General features: G+C 38.5%; 1 protein-coding gene across 1 annotated transcript; it reads left to right on the forward strand.

The window, feature by feature from the left end:
• Positions 1-808: 808 nt before the first annotated feature.
• Positions 809-18092, forward strand: LOC106655295 (ATP-binding cassette sub-family G member 1-like). Its single transcript, XM_014375621.2, has 12 exons — positions 809-1177; positions 3060-3398; positions 6509-6626; positions 13050-13239; positions 15307-15452; positions 15523-15761; positions 15840-16045; positions 16125-16293; positions 16377-16477; positions 16827-16982; positions 17064-17304; positions 17390-18092. The coding sequence occupies exons 2-12, from the start codon at positions 3221-3223 to the stop codon at positions 17557-17559; spliced, it is 1914 nt and encodes a 637-aa protein (XP_014231107.1). The 5' UTR covers positions 809-1177; positions 3060-3220; the 3' UTR covers positions 17560-18092.
• Positions 18093-18794: the final 702 nt, after the last annotated feature.

An 18794-nucleotide genomic window follows, 5' to 3' on the forward strand; every position in this document is an offset into this window, starting at 1 on the left:
GACGAAAAAAAAACAAATCACGCGAGGTGGATTAGAATACGCGATTTAAAAACTGGCCTATTACTTGTTTACGAGAATTGATATGTACAAGCAGCCATGAAAGAAGCTTATTTTTGTTCGAACGATGAAATCGATCGAGCTTTCGTCGATATCTATGCTTTTTTCTCGTTTCCAAGTTTTATCCGCGAAATTCGAAACTCGAAAAATCTCAGCCGACGAACGATCCGCGATAAATAATTAATTATCCAGACGGAACTCTCGTAGTTTCGAGTATGCAAAAAACAATACGTTTTCCGATGATATCGCTCGTTTGAAAATAGGAAGTTCTAACGCAAGCGCGCGAGAGGCGCACAGTAGTAGATATATACATGCACATACATATAGAGGCGCAGAAAGAGTCTTTGCCCACCGCCACCCGGGGTTAGCGACTTCTCTCTACGCCTCGTCATTTATTGCGTAGTACCTACGTGCAGGCGCTTCGCGTGTGTGCACATGTGTGTGTAGGTGGTCAGCCTCAACACACACAAATATACACACACACAGAATCTAAGTGCAGCTGTGCATGTATATAGGGCTTCTCTTGTGACGCACACGCATAGCAGCAGCAGCAGCAGCGATGTACGTACACTAATGCAGCACAGCGCAGCTGCAGCAGCAAAGAGAAAGAAAGAGAGAGAGAAGCAAACAAGGCGAAGCAGCAGCAGCTATTCTAAGGTCCGCGAGTACGAACGAACGAGCGAACGAACGAACGAACGAACGAAGGCACACGAGGCGAGCATAAGCGCGCAACTCGCGCGTTGTACCACACGGCTATATACTTGCCGAGGCGAGCGAGCCCCGAGTCTTAGTAATCCAGCGGTGTTCGCCGCAGTTACATCGCGTTGTACATACATACACATGTATATAGATATATAAGATTCTATGAAGCTGCAACACTGACATGCACGATAGTCTACGTCGCGCCGTCTAAACGTTGACGTCGTAGTCGTCTCTCATTTAATAATAATAAAAAAAACAGTTGGCATCGGTTGATCATGCTGTATAAAGAGTGCGTGGGTGAACTTTGAACGTTTGTAACGATCGGGCACAACATCAGCAGCGAGAGCGTCGTTGATCGTCGACCGATTAGACACCACCACTTATACATGACGCTCTTTAATTCGCTTCGTACTGCCCTGTGAGTACTTTTTTAATATGACATTTAAACTTACGAGTATGAACGTTTGGCGCATATTACCACCCTTATCGCTGTATAATTGTATATATATCGGCGCGTCGAACCCCGAGATCCGATTTCATCTCGCAACAGTAACGACCGATTACACTCTCGCGCTCTGTGCACATTATATAGTATGACTCAAGAGCCGGCTTTATCATCTCTGCTCTCTCTGTTCTCTCTTGCAGTAGTGCACAATCTCGCTCCAAAAACTTTTGCGCGACGCGCAAATAAAATATATTCGAATCGAACTATATAGCGATAGCGATATAGTTTTATCGTTGTAAACGCTTTGGACGAGACGCTAAAAATCGCACAGTATGACATGCGCCGAGTGAACTTAATCGTGTCATGCTCTTTCTCTCTCTTTCTCGTATACGTTTAATATACAACGATACGTATCGCGAACGATGAGATGTCAATTTTTTCCGCGCGCATATAACTCACTTTCAATTGTCTTTAAAAAAAAAAAAAAGAAAACATAAATATACTATACGCCTAGTTTTGTTCTCGTTGTTGTCCAACAACAATGCCACTTTGTTAATGTAGTCAAACACCATTATGGGAGGAGGAGGTGATTACCGTCGGACGGAACGCGACCGACGAAATAAATAATAATATACCTTTATACTCGCTCCACGGACACGCGCGCGCAACACAACAAAAGTTAAAAATCGTAATTTTTTCATCCGCGTCTCCGTATTATATTCTGCCGCAATACCACTGACTCATTCTTCGTGCCTATGTTCTATATAAAAGTCGATGTTGTTGTTGCTAGTCTAGTTGTTGTTGTTAGTTTGCAGGATCGAATCGTTACGCAGACAGCTGATGTGTGTTATAATTTTATGACAGCACAAAGGGAGCTTTTTTCTGGTCGTTTTGTCGCGGCGGCTGTGTATTATACATCGATGCTCTCCTTCGATCGGTCGGTGTAATATTCCAACGTGTGTGCAGCAGCAGCTATACTTTTTGCGTCGACTGCTACACATGCCTTATGTATTATTACGTTATATATATGTCTGCCTACAGGTTGGCCTACACACAACATTCTCGTATCTGTGTCACGCAAGCACAGCTGTCTATGCTGCATCAAAGCTCGACAAATATACGGACGACTTTCGTTTCATGCTGCAATATTCAAAAATTCTTCTAATTTATTTCGACTCGTCTTCTTGTACGATAAATCGCGCGAATCGATAATTAACTTTTCCAAAGGTTAACTCGAGTCTTCCCCTCGCGGTCATTCATCCATCGCGCTCGTAAATAAAGTTTTGCCTTCGTATACGAGGAAGTTAAAGAGTGGCTATTATTAAAGTGAATGTTGCATTCCGTTTCCTCGTTCGCGGACTAACTATACGGATAGTTTCTCTTGCCGCCTCCTTCCGAATGCGGGAGATTCGTCATTTATCATCTCGCGCTCACAACTTTGTTGTTTTTTCATCATCGAGATTGATGAATTTCTTCTACGAGCCAGGAAAATCGTGACGAGCTGATTTTTGAAAAGGATCTTTCCGTATATCGCAATGTTGTGACAACATAGAAAAAACGAAAAGAAAGAAACTGCGCGAGAATTATATCATCGAAAAAAAAGGATTGTTTTTTTTGTTTTTTGTAAATTGAATTAGACGAAAAAAATTACGCAACGATCCGATAGAGTCATCTTTTACATAAGGTCCGGTTTTAAAGATGTGTGTTATAGCTTCCTTTTTTTCTCTATTATGATTGTTTAATATTTACCTGTCTCTAAAGATTTTATCCTCAAACTATTAATAGAATCTAGTAATTTTTAATCAAACTAGCAATTTATCTTGTCTCATATTAACGAGTGTCGCATTTCCGTCAGATTTTCAGAAATCAAAAGTACCGCTCGTTAAAGAGACGGCAGCAGCCACTCGAGAGATATGCGAGATCGGCAGAGCTGATACGCAGGCCGGTTGGATTTTCGGTCTATTTCGTCTCGAAATTGGGACCGACTCCTGAGCAATATAAATAATTGCGACGAAAATGGAGCGACAGCAGCAGATCGATCTCAAGGAGCAGCAGCAGAGCTGCGTCGTGGCTCCTCCGGGTGCGAACGGCAACGGCGAGGCGACCTTTACCACGCTGGCCCACCTCACCAAGATGACGCCGGTCAACATCGACTTCAACGACGTCACGTACAGTGTGCCGACCGGCAGAAAAGGTAAGACTGTATTGTGTGTATTTTTTTTGTCGTTGAGATTTTCGCGCATCGATAATTGAATCGTAAATGTGTGATTGTTCATTTATGAGTCTTGGTATTAAATCTTTGGGGGGAAATCTATTCAATTCCATTTCCGCTCAATTATCTCGAACGTCAAAATAGATTTCTTTTTTTTTATAACGATTTTTTTTTTCGTCGTCGCGGACACACACACAAACTGAGCCTCTATATACGCACATCAAAGACACTTTGTCGGGTGACGTTCAGTCGGAATTTGAATAATTACCGAGCGGTAGTAGAGTCGCGGCTGTCATCGCGAGCGAGTTAAGTCAACCGAAAAACTTATTCAAACAATTACACACACAAAGTCTTGTTACTCGGTTGTAAGCTTACAAGATAAAATATACATCTGAATGATCACACTAATTTTTCCCCATTCCGCATTTGCGAAGCTGATCTCTTTGAATTTTGAAACTCCCAAAATTTTAGCACCTAAATGAATTATTCACTTCGCGATCGATCGGCTTTTCATCGTCGTCTCCTCTTTGCCGTCATTTCGCTCGGCGGCGCGTATAACGTTCAAACTTTTATGTACACATACAACAGCGTATGGCGTGCGTTTATAATTAAAGCCGTGATTCATGTAAGCAATGGAAAAGTACGGAAATCATAATTGTCCGCGTGCCGGCAGCAGCATGAGCAGCAGCAGCAACGCCGCACATCTCTTTTTCAGCAGTACACGCACATATTATATACAAATTCGCGATCGTTATAGGCCTTTTGTCGAGTGAAATTTTTTTTTTCTCATTTCTCTATACATCCTAATACTCGTATAGTGTATTAGAGACATACTTTTTTGACAACCGTCTCTATCTCGTAATTACCGCGATAATCATCGGTAATTCAACATTCGTTATTAATTTGCATACAATTATTACTCAATTATATAGCGAGCGCAAACGCTATACTTACCTTGAACTTGGCTGGATTCTGCTTGGTAATGATTTTTTTTTCATCTGTACGCGAAATATATATCCTCGAAGGTGATTCTCGAGGATATATTTCGTGTATGTATATACTTTTATTTTTACATCGCTCGGACTCGACTGCGAATCAATCCGAGCTCAGTGTTTGAATTTTATAAAATTAGCCGCCCGAAAAAGCTCATTGCGTATTAATGAGCTTACAACAGGATGTGTGTGTATAGTCTGCTATCGAACAAAAAATATAATCTCAATCGTATCGAAATTGAAAATCTTTATACACACACAGAATACCAAATTGTATGTACACGTGCTGCTAATCTTAGATTTTTTATACTCTTTGTCAAAATAATTGCCTTACAAATTTGACGCTATCTCGTACACGGTGGTATGTGTAGTTGCAATTTTTTAATCATCGAACGAGTCGCGGAGGTTAATTTATTACTAAATAATTGAATAGTTTTGCGAGTTCCTCTCGTCAAGGCCACCGAGCGAAAGAAAAACGATTCGAGTTAAAGCCGCGTTACTCTACGTCACGTACGTATAATAGTGTATATAATACTCTCGAGCCGATGTTTGAAAAAGGCCACGTGGTCGCTTTAAAATCATATCGTGGGCGATAATAAAAAAACTCGATGATAGAAGTAAATAGTAAATGTATACGCGGAGATTATAGCTCGATGAACTATATGATCGCGACCACACGGGCACACGCATTTAATTAATATTATTCATCGCGCTTAGATATTCAAAGCTGTTCATTTACAAGCTCGTTGCGACGATAACCCGCTCTTTTGCTCGATACTAAAAATTCATAAGTAATAATGGCACTTATCAATCAAATACTTGAAATTACGTTAGTTTTACCCAAATCATTCGAGTGAACGTTTTTTGCATTCGAATTGCAGCCTGCTGCATTTCGTCTAGCTGAAAACTCACGCGAATGATGAATCATGTCTTTTGAAGTTTGGATCGTTCTTTTTTTTTTCTTTCGTATATACGTCGATATTTGCCTCAAAATACAAGCGACTTTAATAAGACGCTGTACTCGAATTAATCGTTCGTTAGCGTGACACACATACGCACACGCGAACACTATTACATCTGAAAAAAACGTCACGTAGTAGTTTTTGAGATTCGTTATAAGCCGAGTTGCCGCGCGATACATCGTAAAAATCGATGTAAAATCATGGAAAAAAGAGGAGAAACAATAATCATCGCGATGTTCGGTCGGGAAGAAATCTTTCCAAATAACAAAATTGTGCGAGCGTCATCGCGATACGAGTATTTAAAAAAAAAAAGAAAAAAATTGACTCTCTCGCGGCTAGCACGCTAGCATCACCGATTTCTCACATGCACTATAACGCCGCCGCAGACGCTGCCAGACGTTTCTATGTAATGCAAAAATGATCAGCGTGACATAACCGGCGCGATTTGACCTTAATGGCGAAAAATTCGCTTACCAAGGCAATGGAACAACCCGCGCGCCGACTGATGTTTGACGCGACGCTTCTGCGGTGTATTATACTTTCTTCTTCTTTGACGTAGACATCTCGACGTAATAGAGGCTCGTTTCTAGATGCATCTTGATGTTACAAAAGCGGCTAATTATGAAAATACCATTGTTTCTATGCCGCACTTGTTTTTTTGGGTTTTACAGATACGAGAAGACTTGGGCTAAGAAAAAAAGTTGTGAAAGTGGTAAATGAAACAAAAATTGTTCTCTGCTTGGCTCTCGTGTTTATTTCCGAAGGTTTAATTTGTAACTTAAGAAGGAGCGATAAACAGGACTCGAGTCAAGCGTAAATTTTCCTATATACCTTGAAACAAGTTATATTTTCACATTTTTCGGACCGAGTTGATCAATAACTTTTTTGAATTGCATTTCTGATGCATCTACAGTTTTGTTATCACCAGATTGGTTACGCGAAGAAAGTAAAAACTTATAACAATAAATTTTAGATGAAGGAAATGAATAAATCGAGTAAATTATAATTAGCTACAGTATCTGAAAATCGTAAAAAAAAAAAAAAAAATAAATAAATCATGAAACATAAAGCTGAATGTTTCTATCTTGCATAATAAAAGAACAATAGATAAAATATAAAGCAATGATTCTCGTTATAGGTTCGAAACTGATACTGCGCGGTGTCAGTGGACGATTTAGATCCGGCCAGTTGACGGCGATTCTCGGCCCATCAGGAGCTGGTAAATCGACTCTTCTCAACGTCCTTGCTGGATACAAGTAGGCATAATTTTCCATTGTTATTATTTACATTAGTCGAATAAATTATGAGATAATTTCGATTCCGAACGGTTCAATGTCGCATCAAAGTGTACATGAATCACAGACGGTCATTTCATTATCTGCATCTCAAATTTTCCCCGAGTATTGATAAAAACTAACGAATGATTGATTTTACATTCGTTCGAATGTTTCCCCCTGTTTCATAATGTTGGAGCCGCGCATGGTCACGTGGATAGCAATTAATTATTGAAATAAATAATAATAATTTTTTATTGCTCGTTGACAAAGGTTTCACGTTTCCAAGCATTGATCGAACTCCGTTGAAAGATGTCGAAATGAATGTTGCTAGTCGAAATGAATAGTTAAAGAGCTTCCTGCTAAAAAATGAGATAATTCCTATTTTTTTTTATAAATGTTAATAAATTTAGACATTGTTCTCGTTCACATAGTAAAAATTTGACCGTTCTGTCAGTACCCACTTACATCATTCAAATCTGTACATAAGTGCCGCGTTCAAAATATACTCAACTGCAAAATAATATCAATCGTCGATCGACATGTTCAAGAATTGTATTTCATTACCTTACAATTAAGAATGTACTGTATTTTCTTTCAAAAGTGATTCTTATTTTTATTAATTTTAAACGCTGTTTTTACACAACGAGATAACACTTGAGAGAATTCGTGTAGTCTTCCGAACGCGTGCATTAAATTTCATACGATTATTAAATTTTAATGCCTCAATGATGCACCGAATCAACGTGGATTTTGAGATTTCTTTTCTGTGTAAATTTCTTCCCACATATGAGGCAAATTTCCTGAAGTGTCCTAGCGCTCTGCCGGACGGCATTTTTTGGACAAATCACTCAATTTCTAACTCGCTGTAAAAGTATCAAAACACACCTCAAAAAAATAACTAACTAATGATTTCGATAGGAAATTTCCTCAGCTTTCCGATGGTGAGGTCCAATTTCCTGGAATTTTCCATTTTCACCCGGAAAATTGTCATCAAACATTCAGAGCTCAATATCTCGAAAAACGCCACTTTTTTTGCTTTTTTTATTGTTTCAATCGAAAGATGAGGTCATTTTACATCGGGTATGGTAGTTTTCAGAGTGTATTTTTGATGAAAACTAAGGAAAATACCGGAGGTTTTAGTTAGCGCTCGGCCGCTCGGCGCGATTTCCAGCCTTGCGCGGCTCGCTGTAACTTGTAACTCGCTCGTATGACATTGTGATTTGGCTAGAAAAATTATTAAACATACGGTTTCGATAGGAAATTTTCTCAGCTTTCTTATGGTGCAGTCGGATTTTCCGATAATTTACATTTTCACCAGAAAAAGTAGAAAATAGACCTTTAAGTCCATTTTTTTTAGTGAAAATGTAAATTATCGGAAAATCCGACTGCACCATAAGAAAGCTGAGAAAATTTCCTATCGAAACCGTATGTTTAATAATTTTTCTAGCCAAATCACAATGTCATACGAGCGAGTTACAAGTTACAGCGAGCCGCGCAAGGCTGGAAATCGCGCCGAGCGGCCGAGCGCTAACTAAAACCTCCGGTATTTTCCTTAGTTTTCATCAAAAATACACTCTGAAAACTACCATACCCGATGTAAAATGACCTCATCTTTCGATTGAAACAATAAAAAAAGCAAAAAAAGTGGCGTTTTTCGAGATATTGAGCTCTGAATGTTTGATGACAATTTTCCGGGTGAAAATGGAAAATTCCAGGAAATTGGACCTCACCATCGGAAAGCTGAGGAAATTTCCTATCGAAACCATTAGTTAGTTATTTTTTTGAGGGGCGTTTTGATACTTTTACAGCAAGTTAGAAATTGAGTGATTTGGCCAAAAAATGCCGTGCGGCAGAGCGCTAGGACACTTCAGGAAATTTGCCCCATATACCACATGTATGAGTGATGCTGTTATGTACCGAACCAATATGAATTTTCATAGCACCCTTCGTTGAAAATTTCTTTCCACATATATTACATGCATTGGTGATGCCATTATGGGTCGTATCAATGTGTATTTTGAGATACTGTTTTGATGTGAATTTCTTTTCACATTTATCACATGAGTATTTAATGCCCTGATGCGATGATTGAACATGCCTATTCAAATCATTAATTTGTTTAAACGTCTTCCCGCATAATTTACATGTATGTGTGATACCATAATGTGCTGCATCGATGTGAATTTTGAGACCACTCTTCTGTACAAACGTCTTTTCGCATATATCACATGAATGTAGGACTCCATTATGCACTGAATCCATGTGGATTTTGAGATAATTCTTGCGTTTAAATTTCTTTCCGCGTATATCACATGAATATAGAACTCCACTATGCACTGAATCGATGTAAAGTTTGACATTACCTTTTTGAGTAAATGTTTTGCCGCATATGTCACATCTATAGAATTTCTTTCCACATTTATGCTTCGTATCGAGGTGTGTTTCGAGTCTACGTTTGTTGTTGAATTTTTTGCTAACACTACTTTGAAATTTTTTCTCGTGAAATTCACATTCGAAATTCGAAGTCGATTCTACTGCAACGTCGCTAATGTCTTCTTGTTTCACTTCACTCGCGTTCTCTATTTTGATTACGTTCCGAGTTTCATAACCATCAGTATCTTTTTTATTCAACAAGTGATTTTGAGAAATATCATCAACTTTTAATAAATTAAAGGGGGGCTTGACATCTTCACATTCAACGACTATTTCCACTTCGTCAACGAGATCAATTTTGCAATTTACGTCAGATTTCTGAACGGTATGGGTCTGCAAAAAAATTAAGTACGAGTGACGTATAATTACAATACGAGTTGGATATATAATTATCAACACTTACTGAATTTTCTGCCGGAAATGGTGAGAGCTGGAAATTTTCAAGATCGGGTTTTTCGTCATTCGTCCCACAATCATTTTCACTGAGGAACACATCACTAGGCTCCTCTTTTACTCTGAAATAACCTCAATAAGATCAAGTATTTTGTTATGATGTTCTTACGATTTCATTCATAACATGAAAATTACCTGGCGAAGCAGTTATATAAACCAATGGATTCCATTTTATTCACTAGAAATGTCGTTGACAATAACCACTGATCCAGTTGATCAAGCAAACTACACGGTAACACGAATTTATGCTGATAAATGTCAAAAATCTGAGAAAGAATGTACACGACGCTATCGTATCAAAGTCGCACGAGCGTCAAAAATTGTAACAGTAAGCAATCAAGTGCGTCTGTGCACCACGTGGAAAGCGAACGAACGGACTCTCGGCACTGAAGCGTCCTGGTCAATGTCACAGCTAAGCGTGCCAACTGACAAAGATGCTTACCCGCTGTCTCGTTCGCTTGTTTTTCACGAACTCCTAGCCTGCGCAACGAAATTATCCCATAAGAAGTTTCCACATAAAAAAGAATAACTTTTCTCTCGTGGTCAATTCAAACTGCCATGCATACTCGAGTGTCGTGTTCGGCTTATTATACAGAATTCGGTCGTAAATTAATATCGAGTATCGGTCAACGGGTTGCTGAGCCGAAGCGACGCATTGACGATTATGAATACGTTTGCTAAGCATGGATGGTTCCAGAAGTCGGCAAAACTCGAAGCAGGTTGGTACGATGAGTTCGCCAATGAATTTAAACAGTCGATTATAAAGCCGAATTTGTCCGTCTACGACTTGATGCTGATGCGACCACAAGAGGCCACAAAACTGCTCACATATACGGACTACCAGACGAATCCGCTCTTTTACTACTTTCCTCCATATCTCCCCTACATGTACATGTATGAAGCTTGTGCTTTGCATCTGTTCGAGATAATGTATCGAGGATTTCTCCGACGCTGGGCTCTGGATTCACTCTTGGAGCTGACGAGCTATAAACTGCCAATTCGTTGTCTTGAAGTAATCATAGATTCATTTATGAACCAAGATTTGTATCATATATGCTTGGCGGCTGCAGACCAAAGCTCGTCGTACCTAATACGAGATTTTCGCTGCCTCTCCATTCTGTAACAAATGATTTTTAAAGGTACAAAACACTGCAGAAGATTACGTTTTAGATAAATGGAAAAAATTAATATTCATATTCTGTAAGATACTTATGTTTGGAATGATAATATATTGTATTAAAATAAATAAAATAAAAACTAAAAAAAACGAGCTCGTATCTATGTTATTTCTCAATGCCTGTATGCACTACTGCAAATTTTGAACATTATTAAATTAAATAAATAAGTATTTCAATTCAACTCAAACTCAGAAAAAAGACTGTGGAACAAAAATATGTAAAACGTTAAGAACATATCAAATTCTATTTTCAAGATTTAACATACAAGAACTACCTATTTAACGATATAAACTTTTACGCAGCCCTGAGAACGATATTGTTTTTTGAACATTATCACTCGGTATTGAATTTCCAGTCACGAATTTTACAGCCACAACGTATACGAGCTCGAGATTCGGTCGGCCGGCAAATAGTCACGTTACGACTGTACACACATTTGTGCACCACACGCGGAATATTAAAAGTCCAAACGTCCTTTTACATGCGGACGAAATCGGCTCGCGTTTCGCATTTCAAGCGAGCTATATATACAGGCGGAGAACTCGGTACACCGATGGTATATTTTGAATCGGAGTCGTTGCTCACGATTCACCCACGCACCCTTGGCCCCGATGCGTCAAAAATCAAATTCGACTCGTATAATGATTAACGATCATTTACTCTAGCATCGTTGCTCTCTGGCAGTCACAACACTGCGGACTATTTACTAATATTGGAAAATACATATTGTTAATAGTTTTTATTTTATTTTTTTTTCAAGGATTTTTTCTTGTAAGCGACGCGATTGCGCAATCGTTTCGCGAGATTCGCGCATTAGACATGTATATCTCAGCTTCCGTAAACGTCGCTAAGTGAGATAAACAATTTGCTTTTGAAAATAGACAATAAAACGTCTAATTATTCTCTCCGCGCAACATCGGGCAAATAATAGTTCTCGTTATTACACCGGCGAGCTGAGCAAATTTGTAGAAAGAATCGGCTCAATTTGCACGCGGAGTGTCTGTCTACCGTCTCGAACTCTTTTGTGTGTGCATTGCATTAAACTTACAATATGACGATGGCAAATATTTGTCGTTCAAACAAGTTTCCATGCGCTACTCGGGATGCTATAAAACTCGTGAAGATTTTTCATAAAACAGTAGCAACGAACCGACCTTGACCAGGAGCTGCGGAGCTCTATTAATATTAATATTTGACTACGTCGGTGCACGTCGGGCATTTATAAATACGTGCTTGATTTATAACTTCTTTAATTCAATTACGTCTCTTTTTTGTAACTTCGCAAAAAAGAAGATGTTGGAAAATTTTTCAGGTCCGAAAAAGGTCATTGACATCCGTTGAACATTTTTTCTTTTTATAAAAATAGCTTAAGTATGATGCGTTTTTTGAACTTTCCATTATCAGCGTCTTCTCTCTCTTTTTTTCTTTTTTTGTTCGAATCGACGATCGGTTCATTTCCCTACGTCGCGAGAGCGCTCGAAATTGCTTTCGCACAGTATAGAGAAAATACAATCGGATCGGCGCGGGAGATCACTGACCGTTCGACCTACGACACAGGAAGCGCCGAGCCGGGGCGGGGAGGAGAGCTCGACGAGACGCGCCGCACGACGTCTAATAAAAATTGACGATGCCATTTGTGCCACCGAATGATTTTTGCTGCATGGCACTCTACGCTTTATCGGAAATAAAGATTAGTACATTTTTTTTCTCGACGGTACGGTGAATTATTCAGCGGAGGACTATGTGACGATTTTGCATGAAACCGAGATAAACAACTGCTGCTCTTTTCCAATTGATAATAGGATTATGACTCGGTGACTCAGTGATTGAATAATTGATGTAATCGTATAAGTTTTAACGCCATTCGAATATCAAGATTGAATGGCTGTCGTAAAAATTGTTTATTATTGATCGTTAATGTCAATATTATTAACATTATATAAATTAGACGCTACTTTATTAAAAGAGCCTGACATTAATTACTGAACAAGTAATGTTAATTAATATTCATTGCATACATTAATTGTATTAAAGATAGATTCTAATTGAATACTAATTATATTTATTATAGACTTTACGAGAACAAAAACTATGATATACTACTTTTTTAAGATAATCTCGAGGCAAGAATGAAAAAAAATTTAATCTAGTTTTTTTAAAACTCAGAAGGTTTCCTCCTTTATTCTAACGCTCGTAAAAACAATTTAGTCAATATAAACTCGAAACAATTGTATCTATTCGATGACAGAAATGCCGATTATGTTTTGTATGCAATTTTCAGACAAAATGTTTGATCGTTATTTACGTAAATTATAATTGAAATAATTTTTATTTCTAGATGCGAAGGTGCAGCAGGAATCATAAACATCAATGGCCATCCACGAGATCTCAAAGATTTCAGACGTACCTCGTGTTACATTATGCAAGAGGACCTGGTTCAGCCGAAGCTCACAGTTCGGGAGGCAATGTATTTTGCCGCCGATCTCAAACTCGGAAGTAAAGTGTCGAAGAGCGATAGGAAAGCTGTGGTAAGTTTAAGCGACGTCGCTGGCAGAATGCTCAACATTGATAATGGCCTAAAGATCAAAAAATAAACATTTGCAATATTTTTGAATATACTATTATTATCATTATTTTGGATTAGTTGGCTTATTTTTGGCAATTTTTTTATTACAATTACGTTACAATTATTAAGTGCATTTTAAATAACCGGAAAATGACAATTTAATCGTTTCGAATCGTTGAGGTCAGTTTCCAATCACGTTGTATATCACAATAGAACTTTAAACGCCCACCATTAGATGGCGAATATCTGAATTCCGTAAATCTGCAAGTGGTAAATTCAAAATAATTGTATATAAGTTGCTAAGCATGTGAAATAATTCAAGTCTGTCGATCGTCTTTCTTTGAAAAAAGCAAAAATTACGTTTGACTGGATCGGTGCCTTAAAAGTAGATAATTTAAAATAACCATTGAAAATATAGTTGAATGGCAATATGCTTGAATTTCATACAGTCAGAAAATAATCATTAAAAACCGCGGAACATCATATGACTTTTGATACGTGGGTTAAATGAGAGATATTCGAGACAGGCGACCCACGTAACACTATATAAACTGTTGAAAAAAATCTGACCCTTTTGATTGGTACATACTACATACCTAGTTCTAATGGCCCATGCCCAAAACAATATTTCATTGGCCAAAAAGTAAATAGTAATTTTAAATTTAAATGTTTTAAATTCACGTATAATTCATGAAGAATCGACGTTATTTGAAAAAAGGTAATTATTAATAAAAAAAAAAGAATCATGAACTTTTTTCATGAAATACATTTTTCGAATTGTTAATTTTTTCGTTTATCATCCTAGTTAATTTTTTTTCGTAATATCATTCGCTGCATTATGCCTACCTGAGAAACTGCTTAATTATTATTCCATCTCGAGCGTTTTTGTATGGCTGCGACACTTTTATGTCATGGTTACTATTCTCGACCAATATTGGAAAAAAAATTCATAAATTAAGCGCCGATAAATCTACCTCGATGTGTTTATGTGTCGATCTCTGATCCGACGATTATTTGGTAAATTTTACTCGCGACGATTGTTGATATTATTTTTCACCGACACGAACGTTTCAACATCGGCTCTCTAATAAGTATACAAAACTATATTAATCGGTTTGCAATGTATATAATACGTGGCAATCATAAAATAATTTGTTTGTCGCTTGAGATGTATCTGCGCCGGGAGAAATAGTTGCGCAATGTTTCGTCGATTCAACCGTAATTACGGCGACGCGAGGATGAATAAACTAGGGATAATTTGTTAATCATTAATTATTATAAAATTGATAAACAAACTGGTTACACATTCCGACACAAAAACACATGTAAGATTGAAATAATGGTCAATGTGTCGTAAAACTCGATTCGCGCCATCTGCGGTTTTTACCTTGCGCGTACGTACAGAAATGCTCGTGAAAATGTTTTTTTTTCGTGTGCAAAGTACACACAATCGAGTGTGTGGAACCGCAGAAGCCGCAAGAGCACAACTGCTCGCCGGGAAACGTGTGTACCGCGCGACGCGTAGACCTATTAAATGTGCCAAGGGATATTGCGCATTCTCTCGTTCTTGCATTTTGGATCTCTCTCACTCTCTCAAATTTCGTCACTATGTGCGAGAGCAACAATCCTCATATTTAGGCAAATGTAATGTCGGAGATGCAACATCTCTCTCGTTCTCGAGTCACGCGCAAATAATAATAGGCTTTATCAAGACACGATTAACCCAATGTTTTGCCACTTTGGCGCATTTTTTTTGACTTTTTGCCTCGATGAAAAATTACCTACTTAATCTGCAGTTTTTCCGGAGCACACACACACACGACACTCATAAAGATGTATAATGGCCGGGCAAGGCCATTATGTAAAATAATGCGTACACGCGCCTATTTGCTTTTTTACGATACATAGATGATTGAAAAAAAAAAGTTATATCGACGAAGAGTTATATTCGATAGTGTCACGCGTGTCATAAATATATATCTATTTTCGTGAATTTTATGACTTTTTAAATATGTAGTAAAATACGCAGGTGGATGATATCCTGGTGACATTGAGACTGCACGCGGCCAGGAACACGGTGACCGAGAGGCTGAGCGGCGGCGAGCGCAAGCGGCTCTCCATAGCCCTGGAGCTCGTCAACAATCCGCCCGTCATCTTTCTCGACGAACCAACGACGTGAGTTCAAAAAATAAAAATAAATAATTTTCAAAATTAACCGAAGTAATGAAAAATCAATCATGTATAGGGGTCTCGACGAGCTGTCCTCGGTACAGTGCATCGACCTGCTGCAGCGAGTCGCCCTGAGCGGCCGCACCGTCATCTGCTCGATCCACACGCCCAGCGCCAACATACTTGCCAAATTCCATCACGTCTACTGCGTGGCAGCGGGCCAGTGCTCGTATCGCGGCCCCGTCTCCGACATCGTGCCCTTCATGAGCCGCATCGGCCTCGAGTGTCCCAAGCATTACAATCCGGCGGATTTTCGTGAGTATTAATTAATTGAATATAATGTCGATGATGATTATTGTACAGCAATTTGATAAATTTTTTTTTTGTATACAGTGATCGAAGTGTCATCGGGCGAATACGGTTACGATTGGATCGACCGGATGGTGGTGAAGATCGACAAGAGACGGCCGGTGGTGCTGCAGGCCAAGCTAGACACGCCCGCCTACAAATTCGACAAAAAAGAGAGATTCCAAATCTCTTGGTGGGAGCAGTTCACGATATTATTCCGTAGGAAAATGCTGCAGAGCCTTCGGGACAAGGTATAACAATAATATTAATCATTAAATTTTTTTCTTTTAATATTAAAATAGAAATGAAATTTTATTTATTTCTTTGCAGAATTACCTGTACCTGAAGATCGTGCTGCACATATTTTTAGGCTTCATAATCGGCGGTCTCTTCCTGGACATTGGCAACGACGGTTCCAAGACCCTCTTCAATTTCGGCTTCTGCTTCACCTGCATCATCGTTTTCTTATACATACCGATGCTGCCGGTCCTCTTGCACTGTGAGTGTCGATTTAAATTTTTTGATTCATCATTAAACGATCAAAAATAACCTTTAACTTGATTATTTTTTTATCATTTCCAGTCCCGCAAGAGGTGCAGCTGATAAAGCGCGAACACTTCAATCGCTGGTACGACCTGGGACCCTACTTCTCGGCGCTCACCGTCTCCAACATACCGGCTCAGGTTGGTACCCATATACTTATATACTAAACTTCCGCATTTATAGTTTGTAATAATAAAATCTATTCTTAATTTATGAGAAACTGAATTTGTGCATTTTATGACAAGTGTATCCTTTACCGTTATACATATTGGCTCTCAAAAATAATACTCTTGAGTACATGTGCTTCGCGTGAGTTATACCTGTAACGGCACATATTTTTACCTATAAATACGAGGGGGGACTGCGCATTAGCTGCTTGCCTCTAAATCAACCTTCGCCGCGCACAAACACCTGTCAAACTTATAATAATTACATACACTCTGCGCCTGCAAAATTATCAAATATATCAATCAAAAATGTGAATTTCAGCTGATTCTGTGCGTCCTCTACCTGTCGATGGTCTATCCGATTACTAGTCAACCGATCGAAGCTCCCCGCTTCATCATGTTCATCGCCACGTGCATGGTGTGCGCCCTCATAGCCGAGAGCATGGCCATGGCCATTGGCAGCACGCTCAGCATCGTGGTGAGTATTTTTCTCGAAAAAAAAAATTTAATCAACAGTCAAAATCGTGAAATTTCATTGCGATTTTTGTGTTTTTACCAGAACGGTATGTTCGTGGGGCCGGCCTTGACGGTGCCGCTGATGCTGTTCGCCGTGCAGGGGATCGGCGACGAGGCGCCCCTACCGATCTACCGCAAGATCATCATGTACTGCAGCTACATAAGGTACGGGTTGGAGGGCCTGATCGTCGCCACCTACGGCAACAATCGGGCCAAATTGCCTTGCCCCGAGGAGGAGATCTATTGTCATTACGCCGTGCCTCGTCAACTCTTGCGAGCCATGGGTGTGTACATTTTTATTTAGTTTTTTTTTTTTCATTGGCATTAATTTCAATTTATTTATCGTTTTCAATTCATTTTTTTGCACAGGCATGGAGAATCTCGTATACTGGGTCGATCTCGTGGCGCTGTTTGTTATCCTATTTTTACTGAGGGCATTGACGTACTACCTGCTGAGACAACGCCTGAGACCGAACAAGACGTTCAGGGCGCTCCACGTCATCGGCCGACTCGTCAAGAGCCACTTGAGCATGGATTAGACGACGAATAATTAGTGTATAGTAGTGCTTTTACGATTTAAGAGTGTGTCGATTAAATATAGCGCATCATGACAGGCCATATGATTCCGAAGGATAAAGAATAAAAAAATCGATATCTCGAGATATCTTGTATCGTAAAACCGCGCAAAGTGCCACAATTACCATTATCCATATGCAGCAGCACTAGTGTGTGTGTCTGTGCATCATTCATAAGTTAGAAAGATTTTATAATGCTGTTAAAAATAAAAGTGGAAAAATAATTTATCTTAGCATTATTATACGATTATTTAGTAGTTTTTATTCTGTAAAACGAAAAGTGATATGTAAATAACACTGTGGACATTTAAGTTTATGTAATCTCGTCGATTTATTATTGTTATTAAAGTTACGAATTGTTAGCGAGTAAAGTATATATATTTTATACGGAAAAAGTAAATATGTTATGATATTTTGTGGTTGATAATCATATTTTGTGAATTAAAACGAAATTAAATGGACGATTGTCCTTTCGAGGATCTTCGTCGAAAACAATACTTGTTGGTGCAATGAATGGTTCACCTGGAGACTGAAGACGAAAGATTTAATTGAAATCCTAAGGGGTGTCGTGGGAATTTTTAAATAAAAATTGATTATGACACTTAATGAGAAAAAATTATCTAAAAAATTAGTATAAAACTGCTGGCATTGATAAGTTTCAATTTGATATAAAATTTAATTCAAAGGACTTTTTGTTTCCTTATCAATAAAGCTCTGTTATAGATCCGAAATTTACTTTCTAGTGTGTCGTAAATTCTGAAATTTTAAACTATAGATCGAATTTGTGACTCTCGTCGGTACGAACGGTAAAATTGCTTGGTCCATTTTATTCGTACCAATCTTATTTTTTTCCGGGTATTTATTTAGTTTTACTTGGATCACTTGAACATTCCAAAAATTTTGTACGACCAAGGTGTTGAAGATTCGGAAGCGAAATACAAGGGCCCAACGTTCAGAAAGTGTTTGGTCAACTCAACCGAAAATTAAACTTATTATTAAAAACGTGCTCATTATATCCCCTCATTGTAACTTTTTCACTTGAAGATTAGCAAATGAAGTTACTCTCCATCTAGCGGTAGAGGCTGACTTTAATTATGATTGAATTTTTGCTGCTTTTTACTTTTTACTGCTTTAAGAAAATACAAAAAGGTAAATCAGTATTAAAACATTCATTTTCAATCAAAATATTTTCAATTTCA

This window comes from Trichogramma pretiosum, unplaced genomic scaffold (assembly GCF_000599845.2).
Source record: "Trichogramma pretiosum strain Unisexual culture from Peru unplaced genomic scaffold, Tpre_2.0 scaffold193, whole genome shotgun sequence".
In the NCBI taxonomy this organism is placed as follows: Eukaryota; Metazoa; Arthropoda; class Insecta; order Hymenoptera; family Trichogrammatidae; genus Trichogramma; species Trichogramma pretiosum.

What these genes read in the sequence shown, in the direction of transcription:
- LOC106655295 (XM_014375621.2), top strand. Translation starts at nt 3,221, where the DNA reads ATGGAGCGACAGCAGCAGATCGATCTCAAGGAGCAGCAGCAGAGCTGC. An exon ending in TTTCTCGACGAACCAACGAC is followed by an intron (nt 15,453 to 15,522) that starts GTGAGTTCAAAA and finishes AATCATGTATAG; the next exon opens with GGGTCTCGACGAGCTGTCCT. An exon ending in TCTCCAACATACCGGCTCAG is followed by an intron (nt 16,478 to 16,826) that starts GTTGGTACCCAT and finishes TGTGAATTTCAG; the next exon opens with CTGATTCTGTGCGTCCTCTA.